Raw genomic sequence first — 17587 nt, 5'->3', positions numbered from 1 at the left:
TTCTCTCTCCTTTTAGCTATCCTCCATTTTATCACACACCTCCTTTTCCTTTTCTCAAGCCTCAATACTATCTTCCTTCATTCCCTTTTCCTCTTCCTGTCCCCTCCACGCCTTCCTTCTCTCAAAGCATCCAGAAGGGGATGGTCTCTCATCTCCAACATTTCTGTTCTGTTCTGTTCTCCTCACCTCTATTCTCATTTCTTCTCTGCCTTCTCTCCATTTCTGCTCTCTAAACATCCCTGCAGTGATCCACAAAACCAACAACTGAGTGTTTGATCAGGCACTGGAATATAAACACTGAATGATCTACCCAACCTCCACTGTGTGTTTCTGTGTATGTATGTTAATGTTCTGCTATTCATGTAGATGGCAGTGTGTTGCTATGCGGTTGCTATAGGGCTAGGTGATCCCATCAAGCACACATCACAGCTAGATTTCTTCTGTGATACCTGCCATTGAAGTGACGTGGTCTCCCTGTTTCGCCTAACCTCTAACCCCTCAGCCTCTCACTGTCCTCCTTCTCTCCACTAGCTGATTCACTCAATGCTTCAAATGAGCGATTGACCACCGTGGTAAAACAGAGGAGAGAGACGAGAGATCGAGAGAGGGAGAAGGAAGGAGAGAGGAGAGGGGGGAGAGCGAGCAAGAGAGGGGATAGGTGAATGGGAAAGTCTTTGCTATCATGGAACCAGTGCCGAATTGGGACATTATAGTTAAGATGATGTATTTATTGTGGTTATGGTGAAGAAAAATAAATATCCCTCTTGCTGTGGGGTAGGAGCATGCATGTGTGTGTGTGTGTGTGTGTTTGTGCTCTCCTCCCTTTCTGTTAGAGGGTATATTCTACAATGTAGAAAATAGTAAAAATAAAGAAAAACCATTGAATGAGTAGGTGTGTCCAAACTTTTGACTGGTACTGTATATGAACACCTGCTCTTTCCATGACATAGACTGACCAGGTGAAAGCTATGATCCCTTATTGATGTCACTTGTTGATGTCAGTATAGATGAAGGGGAGGAGACAGGTTAAAGAAGGATTTTCAAGCCTTGAGACAATCGACACATGGATTGTGTATGTGTGCCATTCAGAGGGTGACTGGGCAAGACAAAAGATTTTGTGCCTTCGAACCGGGGTATGTAGTGGGTTCCAGGTTCACCGGTTTGTGTCATGAAGTGCAACGCTGCTGGGTTTTTCACGCTGAACAGTTTCCTGTGTGTATCAAGAATGGTCCATCACCCAAAGGACACCCAGCCAACTTGACACAACTGTGGTAAGCATTGGCGTCAACATGGGCCAGCATCCCTGTGGAATGCTTTCAAAATGCGTTTTTTGGTGTGTATAGGCAGTATGGACAGTATATGAATAGAATAGGTGTGTACAGCAGTAGTTATATAGGATGAGCCATGACTAGATTACAGTATATCCATATAAAGTGGATAAAACAGTATGTAAACATGAATAAAGTGACCAGTGTTCAATGTCTCTATGTACATAGGGCAGCAGTCGCTAAGGTTCAGGCTAGAGTACCGGAAGGTGGCCGGCTAGTAACATTGACTAAGGTTCAGGGCAGGTTACTGGGAGGAGGCCGGCTAGTGGTGACGGTTTAACAGTCTGATGGCCTGGAGATAAAAGCTGTTTATCAGTCATGGCTCAGGTGGCTGATGCGTTGGTGATGCGTTGGGCTGACCACACCACCCTCTGGAGAGCCCTCATCTCTTCTCCTGTCACCTCTTTTTCTCTCTTTGATCTCTTAGGTATACATTCAAAACAGATCTTTATTGATAGCATGTGATGGCAGACAGATGTGTTTAGGCTTATGGCAGATTGGCCCATTCCCTGATCTGTCTGTTAGTGAGAGACAGAGAGAAGCCAGCTAGTCTCCCTGTTCTCTATTGATCACACACTTAGAGCCTACATACTTTGTTTAAACACTATTGATCTCTCTCTCTCGTATAGCATGAGGATCAAGAGAATAAATGAAGGGTTTAAAAGACACTTGGCGGGAGAGGGATGATGATTTTATTTGTCTTTAGTGTGGAGAGGGAAGCGGTGAGGGTTTCTCAGGAGCATCATGAGCGTAGTAAGTGAGACTAATGACTGTAATATTGTAGACTTGTGTGCCCTCTACTGGTCACAATGTTACATTGCATCACACCAGAAGTAATTACAAAACAGCATGGGATTGAGCTTGTGTAACTGGCTATCAGCTGTTGAGTAACTCATAAACTTTGCAGCATACTCGATTCTCTCCGTCCCACTATCTCCACTAATCGAAAACTTCAGAAAAATGCAAACGAAATCCACTTTAACAGTGTCTTTTCATGGATGATTACGACCTAATCTGGATTTTTTGGCATTTTGAATTTTAAGAGAGACTGACAGTTTCAGTAGGGAACTCCTCTCCATTTTATTGCTTTTCATCACCAGCAATAGACCATGCCTGTATCGGGTGGTGAGGACCCCATGTCCCAGGTTCGTCAGATGCTGAGAGAGTTGCTTGTGGGGAGAGAGAACGCCGAGGGCTTCTTCTGTCTGTGTGTGTCTGTACTGGGACACAACGATACACGGACAAATTTCTTGCCGCTCATCCAGCTCCTAGCCACCGATCACAGCAGCCTTCACACCACCCTCACCTCCATCTATTTGGAATACTTCTCCAAGGTACGACTGTTTGTTTGTGTGTGTGTGTGTGTGTGTGTGTGTGTGCGCGTGTGTATGTGTATAGTCCAGTCATATTCTAAAAGTATTATAGATACTCTGTCTCAACACAATGACATTTGTTAGTTTGATAGTTGTGTGTGTTTTGTTAGTGTTGTAGGCCTAACGTACCCTGCTGGAAAATCCAGTTTAGACCAGTTCGGATCTTGAGCTGTTCACTGGCTTGAGCTGGTACAGCTGGATTTTCCAGCAGAGTTGTATTTGTCAAGAAGGTAAAGAAGAGACAGAGACTATTTTGAACCTCTAACATTGTAAAGCTGTGTATATGACTAAAGCTGTATATATGACCATAATTGTCTGTTACAGGATGAGGATGATGAGTTGGCAGTGGCTCTGGCTCTGTCCCTATTAGAGGTCAAAAGGCAACAGCAGACCGATACCAAGCCCCTCTTCCCAGACCCTAAACTCCAGGGTCAAACAGACACCCAGGCTACGGCAACATACAGACCCCAGAATAGCTCCATTCAGAGTCAGTCAGTTTCTCCTAATGGTAGCTCCAGCCAGCCTCCGCCAGCCCCTCTGCCCAAGGGTGCGAGCTACGCCCAGCTAGCAGCAGCAGGAGGAAGGAGACAGACTCAGGCTCAACACCAAGACACCACATCACCCAGAAGATCCTCTGGACATGGCAGCTCTCCTCAGACAGAGAGACAGAGAGGCCCAACCAAGACCCAGAAACAGACAGACATAAAATGGTCTAACGTCACTCAGGATGTGTGTGCATCTATTGCCACTTCTTTGACATCCAATCTCAACCAAACCAAAGGTGACGTCACAGTGGTGGAGTGCGAAGTGGACCAATCTGAGAAGCCAAAGCGCTCAAAGAACCGACGTCAGCGGCGGAAGGGTTATGGCCAGCAGGTGGTAGGTGTGCCTCGATGCCCCTCGGCTCCACCCCCTGTGCTGATGTGGTTCCGCAGGGACCTTCGTCTCCATGACAACCCAGCTGTGATTAGCTCGTTGGAGGCTGGAGGGCCAGTCATCCCCGTCTTTATCTGGTGCCCAGAGGAGGAGGAGGGTCCCGGGGTAACCGTGGCTATGGGAGGGGCCTGTAAGTATAAACATATACATATTATGTCATTATTTCTTTACCTCAGCTTCTGTGTCTCCTGATCTGTGTCTAATCCTTCTCTGTCTCATCCCAGGTAAATTCTGGCTGCACCAGGCCCTGTCCTGTCTCAGCTCTGCTCTGGAACACATCGGCAGCCATCTTGTTTTCCTTCGGCCGGATGAGGAGAGAGAGGGGATTGGTTCTTCGCTGCGTGCCCTGAGGAGTCTGGTGAGAGAGACGGGGGCGCAGACGGTGCTGGCTAGCGCCCTCTACGAGCCGTGGCTGAGAGAGCGGGACCAGGTAGTGGTGTCAGCGCTGCAGAAAGACAGAGTGGAGGTTAACATGGTCCACTCCTACTGTCTCAGAGACCCTTATACTGTTACTACTGAGGGGGTGGGACTCAGAGGTATGGTAATACTACAGTTACAACCACTACTACTGTTATTAACATTTAATATGACACAGCAGTAACTCTCTCACACACACTTTCCCTCCCTCAGGTATTGGTTCTGTATCCCACTTCATGAGTTGCTGTCAGATGAACCCTGGCCCAGGTTTAGGGGTTCCCCTGGACCCCCCCATATCGCTCCCCTCACCCTCTGTCTGGCCTAGAGGCTGCCCTCTGGAGGGGCTAGGACTGGCACGCATGCCCTGCAGGAAGGATGGAACCACGGTCAGTAACCCCTTGGACTGAAGCACATGGGGGTCTGGGTTATTGTTGGTTGTATGTTAATGTGAGTGTGTGTCTGTTCCAGATTGACTGGGCGGCTAACATCAGGAGTTCCTGGGACTTCAGTGAGGAGGGGGCCCAGTCACGTCTAGAGGCCTTTCTAAATGATGGTGAGACACACACATTTCCCTTTCTCTACTTGTACTCGGAATTAAACCACCCTACAGAATAGATATGTTATATGTGTGTGTGTACGTATTCCAGGTGTGTACAGATATGAGAAGGAATCAGGGCGAGCGGATGTCCCCAACACCAGCTGTCTGTCTCCTTACCTGCACTTTGGCCAGCTGAGTGCTCGCTGGCTGCTGTGGGACACTAAAGGGGCGCGCTGCCGACCCCCCAAGTTCATACGAAAACTGGCCTGGAGGGACCTGGCCTACTGGCAGCTAACATTGTTCCCAGACCTGCCCTGGGAATCACTCAGACCACCATACAAGGCAAGGACAGGGTTAACACTAGCTCTAGCACTCTCTTCCTGGTTTGTATCCAATGAAAGCAGGACACTCACTCTCTTCTTGGTTTTTGTCCAATCAGGCCCTTCGGTGGAGCAATGAGAGGGGTCATCTGAAGGCGTGGCAGAAGGGCAGGACAGGTTATCCTCTAGTAGACGCTGCAATGAGACAGCTGTGGCTGACTGGATGGATGAACAACTATATGAGACACGTAGTGGCTTCTTTCCTCATAGCTTACCTCCATCTACCATGGCAAGAAGGATATCGCTGGTTCCAGGTGAGACTCACGCACACACGGTCGCACACACACAGACATACACACCAGACTATAGAGGTTTGTCTGTTTAATGAAAATGTCTAATACGACGAGTCGGCAGCTCTGGATGTTCAGCTTACTCCGGACCAGGCCCCTAGTCCCTGGGAATCGAAAGAGGAAGCTGCACCGAAAGGCAGGCAAGGCAGCATCCTGGTGAAAATCCGTCGGCCACCAAATAGACCTACATTGCCCTCTGTTCTATTGGCGAACGTGCAGTCACTAGAGAACAAACTGGATGAGCTTCATTCGAGACCATCCTATCAACAAGACCTGAAAAACTGTAATATCCGATGTTTCTCAAAATCATGGTTGAACGAGGACATGGATTATATACACCGAGTGTACAAAACATTAAGAACACCTGCTCTTTCCATGACATAGACTGACCAGGTGAACCCAGGTGAAAGCTATGATCCCTTATTGATGTCACTTGTTAAATCCACTTCAATCAGTGTAGATGAAGGGGAGGAGACAGGTTAAAGAATGATTTTTAAGCCTCAAAACAATTGAGACGTGGATTGCGTATGTGTGCCATTCAGAGGGTGAGTGGGCAAGACAAAGTATTTAATTGCCTTTGAACGGGGTATGGTAGTAGGTGCCAGGTGAGCTGGTTTGTGTCAAGAACTGCAACGCTGTTGGGTTTTTCACACTCAATAGTTTCCTGTGTGTATCAAAAATGGTCCACCACCAAAAGGACATCCAGCCAACTTGACACAACTGTGGGAAGCATTGGAGTCAACATGGGCCAGCATCCCTGTGGAATGCTTTCGACACCTTTTTGAGTCCATGCCCCGACTCAATGAGGCTGTTCTGAGGGCAAAAGGGGGTATAACTCAATATTAGTTCCTAATGTTTGGTATACTCAGTGTCAGTGCGTCATTTGTAAATCGGGAGCTGCCGGAACAAAATTGAGCGTGAAAGGGGGGTGATTTGGAGAGCTCTGAGGTACCGGAATGCATGGAGAAAAAATATCACCTTTATAATGCAGCATTGCATGAATAGCATCACATTTGCGTAGTGGCATAGAGCAGTAGAGTCACTTACAGAAGTTGCACACATGGGAATTTATTTTTGTGGCCTAGGGTCCGGGAAATGTTTGGCCTTTTATAAACGCATTTCATGCAATTCTACGTAATTTTACATGACTGGAGACTTTAGCATAATCTTTTTTAATGCCGCGTTCAAAACAACTGGGAACTCGGAGCTGGGAAATCTCTGACTCCCGACTTCAGTGCGTTCAAGGCAACTGGGAAATCGGGAAAAAACTAGCTCCAACTGGGAAAATTAGTTTTGACCGGTCATCCAACTCGGAATCCCATGTGGGGAACTCACCTCTTTCTAGAGCTCCGACTTTCTGACCTGAAGATCACTGACATCATGATTCGATCTATTTTTTTTTTTGAGTTCCCAGTTGTCTTGAAAGCACCATAATACTGCACAAATGATCGAAATGACCGGTTACTTTGACACTGACAAACTTAGAATCTGAGATGAATCAATGAAAACGACCTTGTCTTGAATCCATCAATAGCCTAGGCCTAGTTGTGTGGAGACACATACTGTAGGCTACAATATCAGGAAATTATAGTCCTAAAAAAGCTTTCCAGTGTCGCTGACTCACACAATGATGCACAGCTCACTCGCTGGTGATGGCCTATGCGCTCGTGCCTCTCTCTATTTGGAAGTTAATCAAATGTTTTGGTAGCCTAAAGCTGACATATTAGAGTATTCTCTTTTCAGCATTAGCCATTTGCTTTCCAACCTGTGTTTTCCCACGATTGTAGGCTATTTCAAATATTGAGAAAGGCCAGTTTTGTCTGCATGCTGTTTGTTCACTGACATATTTGCCCCCGTTCCCGACTGTAGGCTATGCATTATATTGGGCTACATTCCACAGCTTGGCTATTTTGAAAAGAAAACATTATCATCTGTGGCAAAAGTGTAGGCTTTCTCATAGTGTAGTAGGCTATTCTGAATTATTTCATTTCTTTCTGAACAGAGCAGTAACTCTAACTTTAGTAAATGTATTTAAATTTCTCATGCATGCCGCAGTTCCTCTAGAACCCATCGCGCAGCTATATTTTTATAAGGAAAAAAAAGTATGAAGTGAAATGCTGGAGAGATGAGAGTTGCAGGCTCATGTCTATCAGAGCAGAGGGAGAGAGATCATAGAAAGTGAATCTCATTCTAGTTCTGTGAGAGATACGGGGGGCGGGGCAGGAGAATTAACCAAGAGGCAACTCGAATGAACTTTGATTGTGTTCACTATAATTTTAACATTGCAAAAAGTGAAAATTATTTTTCATGCCACGAGAGGTACCGTGGATCCGGCTCAAATTAAGCACTGCTCAGTGTACATCTCGCTGGTTGTTCTATGCATTGTCAAGACCGGATGGCAGACTTGGGTAAGACAAAAGGAGGAGGGTGTGTCTCTTTGTTAACAGCTTATTTGCGATCTCTAATGTCAAGTCTCAAGTTGTTGCTCGCCTGAGTTAGAATACCTAATGATAAGCTGCAGACCATAATATTGACCATGATATTTATTTTTCATAGCTGTATATTTACCACGATAAACTGATGCTGGTAATAAGACCGCACTCAACAAGCTGTATAGGGTCATAAGCAAACATCCGCACTGAGCTAAAGGCTAGAGCTGCCGCTTTCAAGGAGCGGTACTCCAATCCGGATGCTTATAAGAAATCCTGCTATGACCTCCAACAAGCCATCAAACAGGCAAATCATCAATACAGGACTAAGACCGATGCGTACCATGCCGGCTTTGACGCTTGACGGATGTGGCAGGGCTTGCAAACGATCATGGATTACAATGGGAAACCCAACAGCGAGCTGCCCAGCGACGCTAGCCTACCAGACGATCTAAGTGCCTTCTATGCTCACTTCGAGGCAAGCAACACTGAACCATGTATGAGAGCACTAGCTGTTCCGGACGACTGTGATCTCGCTCTCTGTAGCTGATTTAAGTGGGACCTTTAAACAGGTTAACATTCGCAAAGCCGTGAGGCCGGACGGAATACCGGGATGCGTACTCATTGCATGTGCTGACCAGCTGGCAAGTGTCTTCACTGACATTTTCAACCTATCCCTGATCCGGTCTGTAATAGCAACTTGTTTCAAGCAGACCAGCATAGTCCCCGTGCCAAAGAACGCCAAGGTAACCTGCCTAAATTACTATTGCCCCATAGCACTCCCATAGGGCGGTGCACAATTGACCCAGCATCTTAACTGACTTGCCTAGTTACATAAAGGTTAAATATATAGCTCATATCAACAAGATAATTTCAGACACCCTGGACCCACTCCAATTCTCATACCGCCCCAACAGATTCACAGATGATGCAATCTCTATTGCATTCCACACTGCCCTCACCCACCTGGAGAAAAGGAATACCTATGTAAGAATTCTGTTCATTGACTAAAGCTCAGCATTCAACAAAATAGTCCCCTTCAAGCTTATAACCAAGCTCAGGACCCTGGGACTGAACACCTCCCTCTGCAACTGGATTCTGGACTTCCTGACGGGCCACCCCCAGGCAGTGCAAGTGGGCAACATCACCTCCACCATGCTGACCATCAACATGTGGGCACCCTCAAGGGTGTTTATTTTACTTAATTTATTTAATCTTTATGTAACTAGGCAAGTCAGCTAAGACGCTGGGTCAATTGTGCACCGCCCTATGGGACTCACAATCACGGCTGGATGTGATACAGCCTGGATTCGAACCAGGGACTGTAGTGACGCCTCTTGCACTCAGATGTAGTACCTTAGACCGCTGCGCCACTCGGGAGCCTGGGGGGTGTGTGCTTAGCTCCTCCTATACTCCCTGTTCACCCATGACTGCGTGGCCAACACCATCAAGTTTACTGATGACCCGACGATGATGAGGCAGCCTATATTGTGTGCAGTGTGGTACCAGGACAACAACCTCAACCTCAGTAAAACAAAAGAGCTGATTGTGGACTACAGGAAACGGATGCGTGAGCACACCCCATCCACATCATGGAGCTGTAGTGGAGCGGGTCGAGAGCTTCAAGTTCCTCGGGGGCCACATCACAAAGGAATTAACATGGTCCACACACACCCACTCAGTTGTGAGGAGGGCACGACAGCGCCTCTTCCCCCTTTAGGAGGCTTAAAAAATTTGGCACGGGCCCCCAGATCCTCAAAAAGTTCTACAGTTACACAATTGAGAGCATCTTGACTGGCTGCATCACCGCTTGGTACGGTAACTGCAAGGCACCTGACCGCAAGGCACTACAGATGGTGGTGAGTATAGCCCAGTACATCACTCGGGCCAAGCTCCCTGCCATCCAGGACCTCCATACCAGGCGGTGTCAGAGGAAGGCCCAAAAAATGGTCAAGACTCCAGCCACCCAAGTCATAGACTGTTTTCTCTGCAAGCGGTACCAGTGCACCAAGTCTGGAACCAATAGGACCCTGAACAGTTTATACCCCCAAGCCATAAGAGTGCTAAAAAAAAGCCTGCAAAATAGCTAATCAAATGGCTACCCGGACTACCTGCATTGACCCTTTTTTGCACTAACTCTATGCACACACAGTGGACTCACTCACCCATACTTACACTGACACCCCAACACACACACACTACAAATGCCCACACATGGATACTGATGCCACACACTCACCACACACTGCTGCTGCTGCCTATTATCTATCCTGTTGCTTTGTCACTTTACCCCTACCTATATGTACATAGTGTCTACCGCAATAACCTCATACCCGTGGACATCGACTCGGTTCTGGTGCTAACTGTATATAGCCATGTTATTTTTACTCGTTATTGTTATTCACAGGGTCACTATTTCTATTATTTATTTTTTACTTTGTCTTTAACTCTGCATTGTTGGAAAAGGACCCTTAAGCAAGCATTTCATAGTTAAGTCTACACCTGTTGTTTACAAAAACATGTGACAAAAAACATTTGATTTGATACAAATGTTGGACTGTGTGTGTGTAGGACACCCTTGTGGATGCTGACGTGGCCATAGATGCCATGATGTGGCAGAATGGAGGCATGTGTGGTCTGGACCACTGGAACTTTGTCATGCACCCTGTTGACGCAGCCATGACCTGTGACCCTTACGGAAACTATGTCAGGAAGTGGTGCACTGAGCTGGCGGTGCTGCCTGATGACCTCATACACAAACCCTGGAAGTGCCCAGCCTCCATGCTGCGCCGTGCCGGTGAGAGACAGCAGCACCAGCCTTATCCTCCTAATCTTAACTTAAACTTCCAAAGTTAGTCTAACCTTATTGTAATAACTTTACCATAGCCTTACCCTTATCTTACTGTAGAGTTACCATAACCTTACCATAGCCATACTATAGCTTTACCACTAACCCAACTCTCATGTGTTTCTCTGTATAGACTTGTGGGTGTTTAACTCCCCTTATCCATCTACACTTTAGCAAAACCTCAGCCTCTCCCTCTAGGTGTAGTCCTAGGCCAGTCCTACCCAGAGCGTGTGGTGACAGATCTGGAGGAGAGGAGGAGCCAGTCTTTGCAGGACGTGGCATTGGTGAGGAGGCGTTTTGGGGAGTACGTGGACCCCTGCTCGGGGTGCGACCTGGTCCCCCTGCCCCCCCGCCTGGTCTCGGAGGCCATGGGTGTATGTCAACTCACTGCTTCTATCGTATTATGTCTCATGAGTGGTCCTCAGTACTGTATTTCCTGTTTGATTTCTTTCTTTGGCCACATGGTTTTTGTATGCCTTCAGACAATTTTTTATATACAAATGTCACACTGTGAACTAAATTGAGTGAGTGACAGCTTCTCTCCCTTTCTCTGTCAGGGAGGTATGGTCAGCACAGGTGGGCAGTTCCTCCTGCCTGTCATCACCCGTATGGAGTTCAAGCACCAATCAGACGATCCAGACGCGGACGCTGCCTCTAACCCCTACAACGCCGTTCTGAAGGGCTACGTGAGCCGCAGGCGGAATGAGACCATCGCCTTCCTGAACCAGACAGACTTCACAGCCAGCGTGATAAATGAGGGAACAGAGAGGAGGGAAAGACAGGAGCGAGACCAGAGGAGGATGGAGGGACTACCACGCCCCCTTGCAGCTCAAGGAAGGGGAAAGAGGACCCCCGCTGCCAAGGACAGGTTCTCCACAGTGCCTGGGGGAGTGGCTACTTCTCACAGATGACCATAAGGGCAGGGGCTAAAGGTTCGATAGAGCCACTGTGGTGCTCAGTGGCCTTTTCTCAATTGGTTTGCTTAACTTCTGCGTCCTTCCTCACATACTGTTGAAAATGGTCAGATGTAAATCGAGGAGACGCGGGGAGGAGAGGGAATGTGGACAAAACTGTGCTCGTGTCAAATGTCTCTCCTTCACTCGCGTGTCATCAGGCAAATTATGTTTACAGTGGATCACAAAAAATAAATGTGTAAAGTGATCAAAATGAATTAAGTTAGTTGTGCAAGACATTTTCTTGATAAACGCATCCTCTACTGACGGGATGAGGTCAATATCCTTCCAGGATACCCGGGCCAGGTCGATTAGAAAGGCCTGCTCGCTGAAGTGTTTTAGGGAGCATTTGACAGTGATGAGGGGTGGTTGTTTAAACACGGACCCATTACGGACACAGGCAGTGATCGCTGAGATCCTGGTTGAAGACAGCAGAGGCGTATTTAGAGGGCAGGTTGGTCAGGATAATACCTATGAGGGTGCCCGTGTTTACGGATTTAGGGTTGTACCTGGTAGGTTCCTTGATAATTTGTGTGAGATTGAGGGCATCTAGCTTAGATTGTAGGACGGCCAGGTTATTAAGCATATCCTAGTTTAGGTCACCAAACAGTACGAACTCTGAAGATAGATTGGGGGGTGGCAATCAATTCACATATGGTGTCCAGGGCACAGCTGGGGGCTGAGGGGGGTCTATAAACAAGCGGCAACAGTGACTCATTTCTGGAAATGTGGATTTTTAAAAGTAGAAGCTCAAACTGCTTGGGCACAGACCTGGATAGCATGACAGAACTCTGCAGTCGCTCTCTGCAGTAGATAGAACTTCCAAAGGGAGTGGAGTTGCAATCTTGGCAGAAAATGTAGTTGGGGGTGGAAATTTCTGCATTTTTGGTGGCCTTCCTAAGCCAGGATTCAGACACAGCTAGGACATCAGAGTTGGTGGAGTTTGCTAAAGCTGTTTTATTCACTAACTTAGGGAGAATGAAAGGTGACTATCGAGGAGGGGAGGACACTTCCATTCGCCTACTAACTAATTGACATCTTATCAGTTTTAGTGGCCTTTTCACATTTGGGAAAAAGTCCGTTAGAAGACTGTCCTTCTCGCCTTGATAGCCGCCTGTTGGCGAGGAAGCACAAGTGTATCCTACCTTGGAAGGGTTTTGATATCTGCCAGTCCCCCTTTGAATCGGATATTGTATTGTCAGAGGAAAGCATGCACACATTTAAAAACGATATGCTACTTATCCTTTTATAACTGTCTTGCACAACTTTTATCACTACACATTTTGGGATCCACTTCTGTAAACATAATTTGCCTGATGGCGCGCGAGTGGAGAAGCTTCTCATTTCATACAAGCACATTTGTCCACCGACACCTCTCCTCGATTTCCTCAGACTTTTTTTTAAAAGGAGGCGAGCGAGGACGGAGGCGAGGATGCAGGAGTTAAGCCAATCTAATTGAGAAAAGACCCAGGTTACAGAAGGTGGAGGATGGATTTTTACCAAATGAGAAAAGGCCAAAGACTAACTTGGTAGTTTCAAAATGGGTGCATGTTCCAGGTCATGCAATAATGCTGCAACATGTCAGTAACCACATTATGGGTTATGCTGTAACAGGAACAAACTGCTGTTTACATGAATTTATTTAAATGAGTCAATTACCAAAGCCATTTATAATAACAACATTCTGTAATGGAGGCTGGAGGGGGGTAAAGTTGAAAAGATACAGTACTAACACATTCAAAGTAAATACACAAGTGTAAGTTTTATTTTTAAGTCTCCTCTCGATAGTGCCAGTACATGCAGAGGCCCAACATACAGTAAAAACCAGCCTGCACTAGATCCGAAGTGCTTTATTGTTAGTTCCTTCCCTCTACTCTCCTATCAGACAGACTGATCCAGACAGCTGTATTTGATAGAGTGAAATTCTGAGGACTATTTTTCCTAGTAGTATTCACAATCTTAAGTTCCTCATATCCTGTGCTTGGGGCAGGCCTTGAGCAACTGAGGAGAGATTGAGGATGAATCTTAAAAGCCTTTTCCTCAATTCCTCAAAACAGAGCGAAACCCTCCGATTTGTTTTATTAAGGAGGCAGAGAACGGACACAAGGAATCAAGGAAAAGACTTGAGATTCTTCCATAGGCTGCATCAGGAGTCGTACAGTATCACTCATCCACATACTGTACATGTCACAGGTGTAAGACACTTGTCCTAAGCATCTCCATTAAGTCAGTCATTACCAGTACAATAAAGACTCCTAACATTCAGAGCACAATAACACTGGCAGGTCAATACGGATGAGCTCTGCAGCCTCTCTGGCATCCCTGTTGGTTCCCCGGTGTAGTGTCATGGCACAACTGGTGCACTTCCTCTACTAATGATTGACAGGCAGGTGAGGGGGTGGGGGTGATAAGAGTTGGGGCTAGGCAGTGCTAGTCCTCTATGGATCTGATGTATCTCTCATAAGCCTTCTCATCCATCAAAGCATCCAGCTCCTTAGGGTTGGCAATGGTCATCTTCATCAGCCAACCTGTCCCAGCAGGGGTTACAGGTCAGAGGTTAGCCTAGACATAGGCCCTGTTTGAATATTCTTTCTTTCCTTAAAATAAATCACTGATGTTACATTTACATTTGACATTTTACTCATTTAGCAGACGCTCTTATCCAGAGCGACTTACAGTAGTGAATGCATACATTTCATACATTTTTTTTTCTCCCATACTGGTCCCCCGTGGGAATCGAATCCACAACCCTGGCGTTGCAAACACCATGCTCTACCAACTGAGCCACACGGGACTACTGTGTGATGTGTGTGCGCGCGTAGACTAGAGTATGCATGCATGTCTGCGGGTGTAGAGTGTGTGTATGCATGTATGCTCACCGTCTTTGTAGCAGGACTTGTTGACAAGGCCAGGGTTGTCTGCAAGGAGTGTGTTGACCTCTGTAACTTCCCCGGTTAGAGGAGAGTACAACTCACTAGCTGCCTTCACACTCTCCAATGCGCCAAACTCATCTAAAAAAAGGACAGCGATAGGTCAGGTCATGAACAGGTCTTGAGGAAGGCAAGGGTGACTAGTATAACCCAAGAGGACCAGCGGTCGCATTACCCTCCTCACAAGTCTGTATGGTAGTAATTGCTCCTTACCAGTCTGTGCCAGCTGTGTGCCAACCTCTGGTAGTCCACAGTACACCACATCTCCTAGAGCCTCCTGCATGACAGATTTAGATAATGAGAAATTAACTAAATGTGTCACTTCATGATCCGTGTGCCACACCACACGCTAACACTGGGTAGTTAAGACCACAGGTCACAATGTGGCTCATACAAACTAGTGGGAGCATACGCTCGTGAGAACAACCCACCTGAGCAAATTTGCTGATGCCAACAGTTCCTACCTCTCCCTCTACTCGTATCCATTCGTGTTTGTCTGTGAATTTAAGAGCTGTGGAATTCAGGAAAATAGTAAAATTAGTTCGAGTAGACACAAACCGAAAAACAGTTATATCTACACGCTAAACTAGCTACGTTACGGTCGTGCAATGCGTCCTTGCTATGAACCACCTGTGTTACGATGTCCACAAGCCAAGTAACGTTACCTGATGAGAGTCGGGTGGTAGTGGACAAAGTCCGTAGTAAGTATGCCCTGGATACCAGCCGAGAGGGAGGTAGCTGTGCCAAACGATAGAGCAAGGCAGAGGAAAAGTTGGAAGACAAGCAACGTAGCATCACACATGTAGCCATTGTGGTCGCGTTTTGACGACTGCAGTGACTGTCGCCTTTTTTAGACGTCATCAGCTCAGACGCCACTAGGGGCGCGTTCAGCAGGCACAACGTTATGGAACGTTAGAGTTACAAATAGCCTTGTGGCATGTGTAAAACAAACATGCATTTTTGACATGTGGAATACAGATAGGCATACATCCAGAGAATAACATATTCATATTTTTTTTCAATATGGACAATGGGAATAGAAAATACAAAGTTGTTGATTCAAATAGAGAGGCTTCAGGCTACCAAATAAAATGTTATTGGTCACATACAAATATTGTAGCGTAATGCATTAGGTGATAGTGGGGTAAGCCAAGCCATTTTTTACATTCAGCATCACTTCGTCAAGGGAAATATAGTATTCTTACTAACAAAGATATCTACATATATTTCACAATGTTGTGTATCCCTGAAAATAATCAAAATCCATATAAACAACAGATTTGAAAACATAGCTTGTCCCAAAAAAAAGAGGTCTCTTGGCACAACTTGCTCTGGGTATGGGGTAAGTTGAGACACTGGACAGGGTAAGTTTAGCCCTTATCGTGACTCTCAGTTCCATAACAAAGACTACCACAGTACAAGTCATAATACCCATAAAACCTAGTGGTCAAACAGTAAAATGGTTCCAATTGTTCCTCCCATAGGGGATTTTGGATGTAGGCTTACCCTGGTGTGACATTTTGTTAACTGTGTAAATCTCTCTAGGACAAGGTGACTTTTATCAATATATTCGCCAGTATTTAACACCCCCCCCCCCCCCAAAAAATGAAAGGCTAATTAGCTGCTAATGTGGCTATCACAAAGAGCTACAAATGTTGTGATGATCTGGACGAGACTGCCGAATCGAGGAAAAGGTAAGAATCTCTGTATTAACTAACTAAGTAAAGGTAGTAATGAATAAATTGGCTACCTTCCTTTAAATGGACAATTGTGTAAACTTTCTTGTGCAAGTTAATATGGACACAATACCTGTTAGCAAAGGTGTCAGCTAGAAATGACTTGCAGGAACTTACAGGGATTTGTAGTTTTGCATGTCTACTTTGATGCTAATTAGCATTTTCAAATCTAAGAGTAAATAGAGCCAAATATATTGGTTATAAACTTATAGACTTATATGGTTATAAAAACGTCACGCCAGAGTAAGCCTACATGAAACACAGCCCTTATTTTTAGTGTTTCTAAAATCCCCTATGGAAAAATGAATGGTGGAAAAACAATTGGAACCTGTTTGACTGATAGGTTTTATGGGTATTATCATACCTCCACTGTGGGGCTCTAATACACATACAATGTTAGTCATTGGATGAAGATATCTTCTATAGGGGGGAGTTTTGTTGAGATCCCTGACACTCTGTATGAATATTTACATGTATTGCTTACAGTGCGGTTTTGGAAGCACCTTATCTTACATATCAGCATGAAAGAAAAGAAGGTTAAATAGATACACACCTTGATAGGGTTAGTGTTTCAAAACGGCCATATTTCCATGTTACAATGCTTGTTTATGGAAAACAGACGACCACCTGTGCTAATTACCTAACTAGCATGCTCTGAACACCTGTGTGTAAGCGTAACTTGGGAAGTGTAGTTTCCTCAGATGTAAGCACCCATAGCTGTATGTATCTGTGCAAAAACTGCTACAGTAAGTGTATCTTTTTTATTTGAAGGATTATTTCTCCGGATGAAAGATATGGGCCATATGTTTCAAAAGCTGCATCGCAAGAGATGATTATTTATGTTTCTAAACGTTAAAACACAGCGTCGGGATTGTAGTTTACATGAGGCAGTCGTGGGCGAAGCTAACAGCTGAGACCTGTAGCGAGAAAGCAGAATGCCGCATAGGGTTTTCAAGAACTATAGGGTAAGTTAAGCTGCCAACACATTTCTGTACTGAATTAAATATTAACACTACCTTTTAAAAACAATGTCTGTCTTTATTTCCCAAACACTATCGCTTTTTTGTCTTTTAATAATTTTAAGCATCTTTTAACACCGGTGTGACAGGCTTAACACCAAACAAACACCTTAAAATTTTTTTAAAAAAAAACACTTTTAACATAGGCCAGGTCCTGATGTTACCTCATATCCCAGCCATAAGGCCTTGCGTTACCCCTGGGAAGAAAATACTTCAATTTGCCATTGGCTCAACTTACCCAAAGGCAAATATTTGGACTATATTAGCCCACACAGCTATAAGGATGCACTTTCATGCTAGGTTTAGGGCCTCATATTGAAGCTAATAGATCCCAACTGATGAAATGATGACCTCTTCCTAAATATTTGGTCAAATGATTAATTTTGTTTATGGTTTCCTTGAAACAAGGG

General features: G+C 45.5%; 2 protein-coding genes across 2 annotated transcripts; one reads left to right on the top strand and one right to left on the bottom strand.

Annotated features, from left to right (window-relative positions):
* Window positions 1-2185: 2185 nt before the first annotated feature.
* On the top strand, window positions 2186-11710 carry LOC115152056 (deoxyribodipyrimidine photo-lyase). The gene is made up of 10 exons (XM_029696533.1): window positions 2186-2662; window positions 3026-3767; window positions 3862-4173; window positions 4268-4440; window positions 4523-4607; window positions 4702-4934; window positions 5032-5226; window positions 10263-10488; window positions 10738-10913; window positions 11097-11710. Exons 1-10 carry the CDS (start codon window positions 2438-2440, stop codon window positions 11448-11450), a joined length of 2721 nt encoding a protein of 906 aa, XP_029552393.1. The 5' UTR covers window positions 2186-2437; the 3' UTR covers window positions 11451-11710.
* A 1518-nt stretch (window positions 11711-13228) lies between these two features.
* On the bottom strand, window positions 13229-15272 carry LOC115152055 (glycine cleavage system H protein, mitochondrial). The gene is made up of 5 exons (XM_029696532.1): window positions 15088-15272; window positions 14854-14933; window positions 14636-14699; window positions 14372-14503; window positions 13229-14020 (listed from the first exon to the last, which is right to left on the bottom strand). The coding sequence occupies exons 1-5, from the start codon at window positions 15230-15232 to the stop codon at window positions 13923-13925; spliced, it is 519 nt and encodes a 172-aa protein (XP_029552392.1). The 5' UTR covers window positions 15233-15272; the 3' UTR covers window positions 13229-13922.
* Between the last annotated feature and the right edge of the window lie 2315 nt (window positions 15273-17587).

Source organism: Salmo trutta, chromosome 17 (genome assembly GCF_901001165.1).
Source record: "Salmo trutta chromosome 17, fSalTru1.1, whole genome shotgun sequence".
Lineage (NCBI taxonomy): Eukaryota > Metazoa > Chordata > Actinopteri > Salmoniformes > Salmonidae > Salmo > Salmo trutta.
This window is presented reverse-complemented; position numbering and strand designations above follow the sequence as displayed.

Coding starts and splice junctions, on each gene's coding strand:
- LOC115152056 (XM_029696533.1), top strand. CDS start 2,438: ATGCCTGTATCGGGTGGTGAGGACCCCATGTCCCAGGTTCGTCAGATG. Junction 2,663..3,025: donor ATTTGGAATACTTCTCCAAG/GTACGACTGTTT, acceptor TGTCTGTTACAG/GATGAGGATGATGAGTTGGC. Junction 5,227..10,262: donor AAGGATATCGCTGGTTCCAG/GTGAGACTCACG, acceptor GTGTGTGTGTAG/GACACCCTTGTGGATGCTGA.
- LOC115152055 (XM_029696532.1), bottom strand. CDS start 15,232: ATGGCTACATGTGTGATGCTACGTTGCTTGTCTTCCAACTTTTCCTCT. Junction 14,700..14,853: donor GCATCAGCAAATTTGCTCAG/GTGGGTTGTTCT, acceptor TCTGTCATGCAG/GAGGCTCTAGGAGATGTGGT. Junction 14,021..14,371: donor CAAGTCCTGCTACAAAGACG/GTGAGCATACAT, acceptor CTGCTGGGACAG/GTTGGCTGATGAAGATGACC.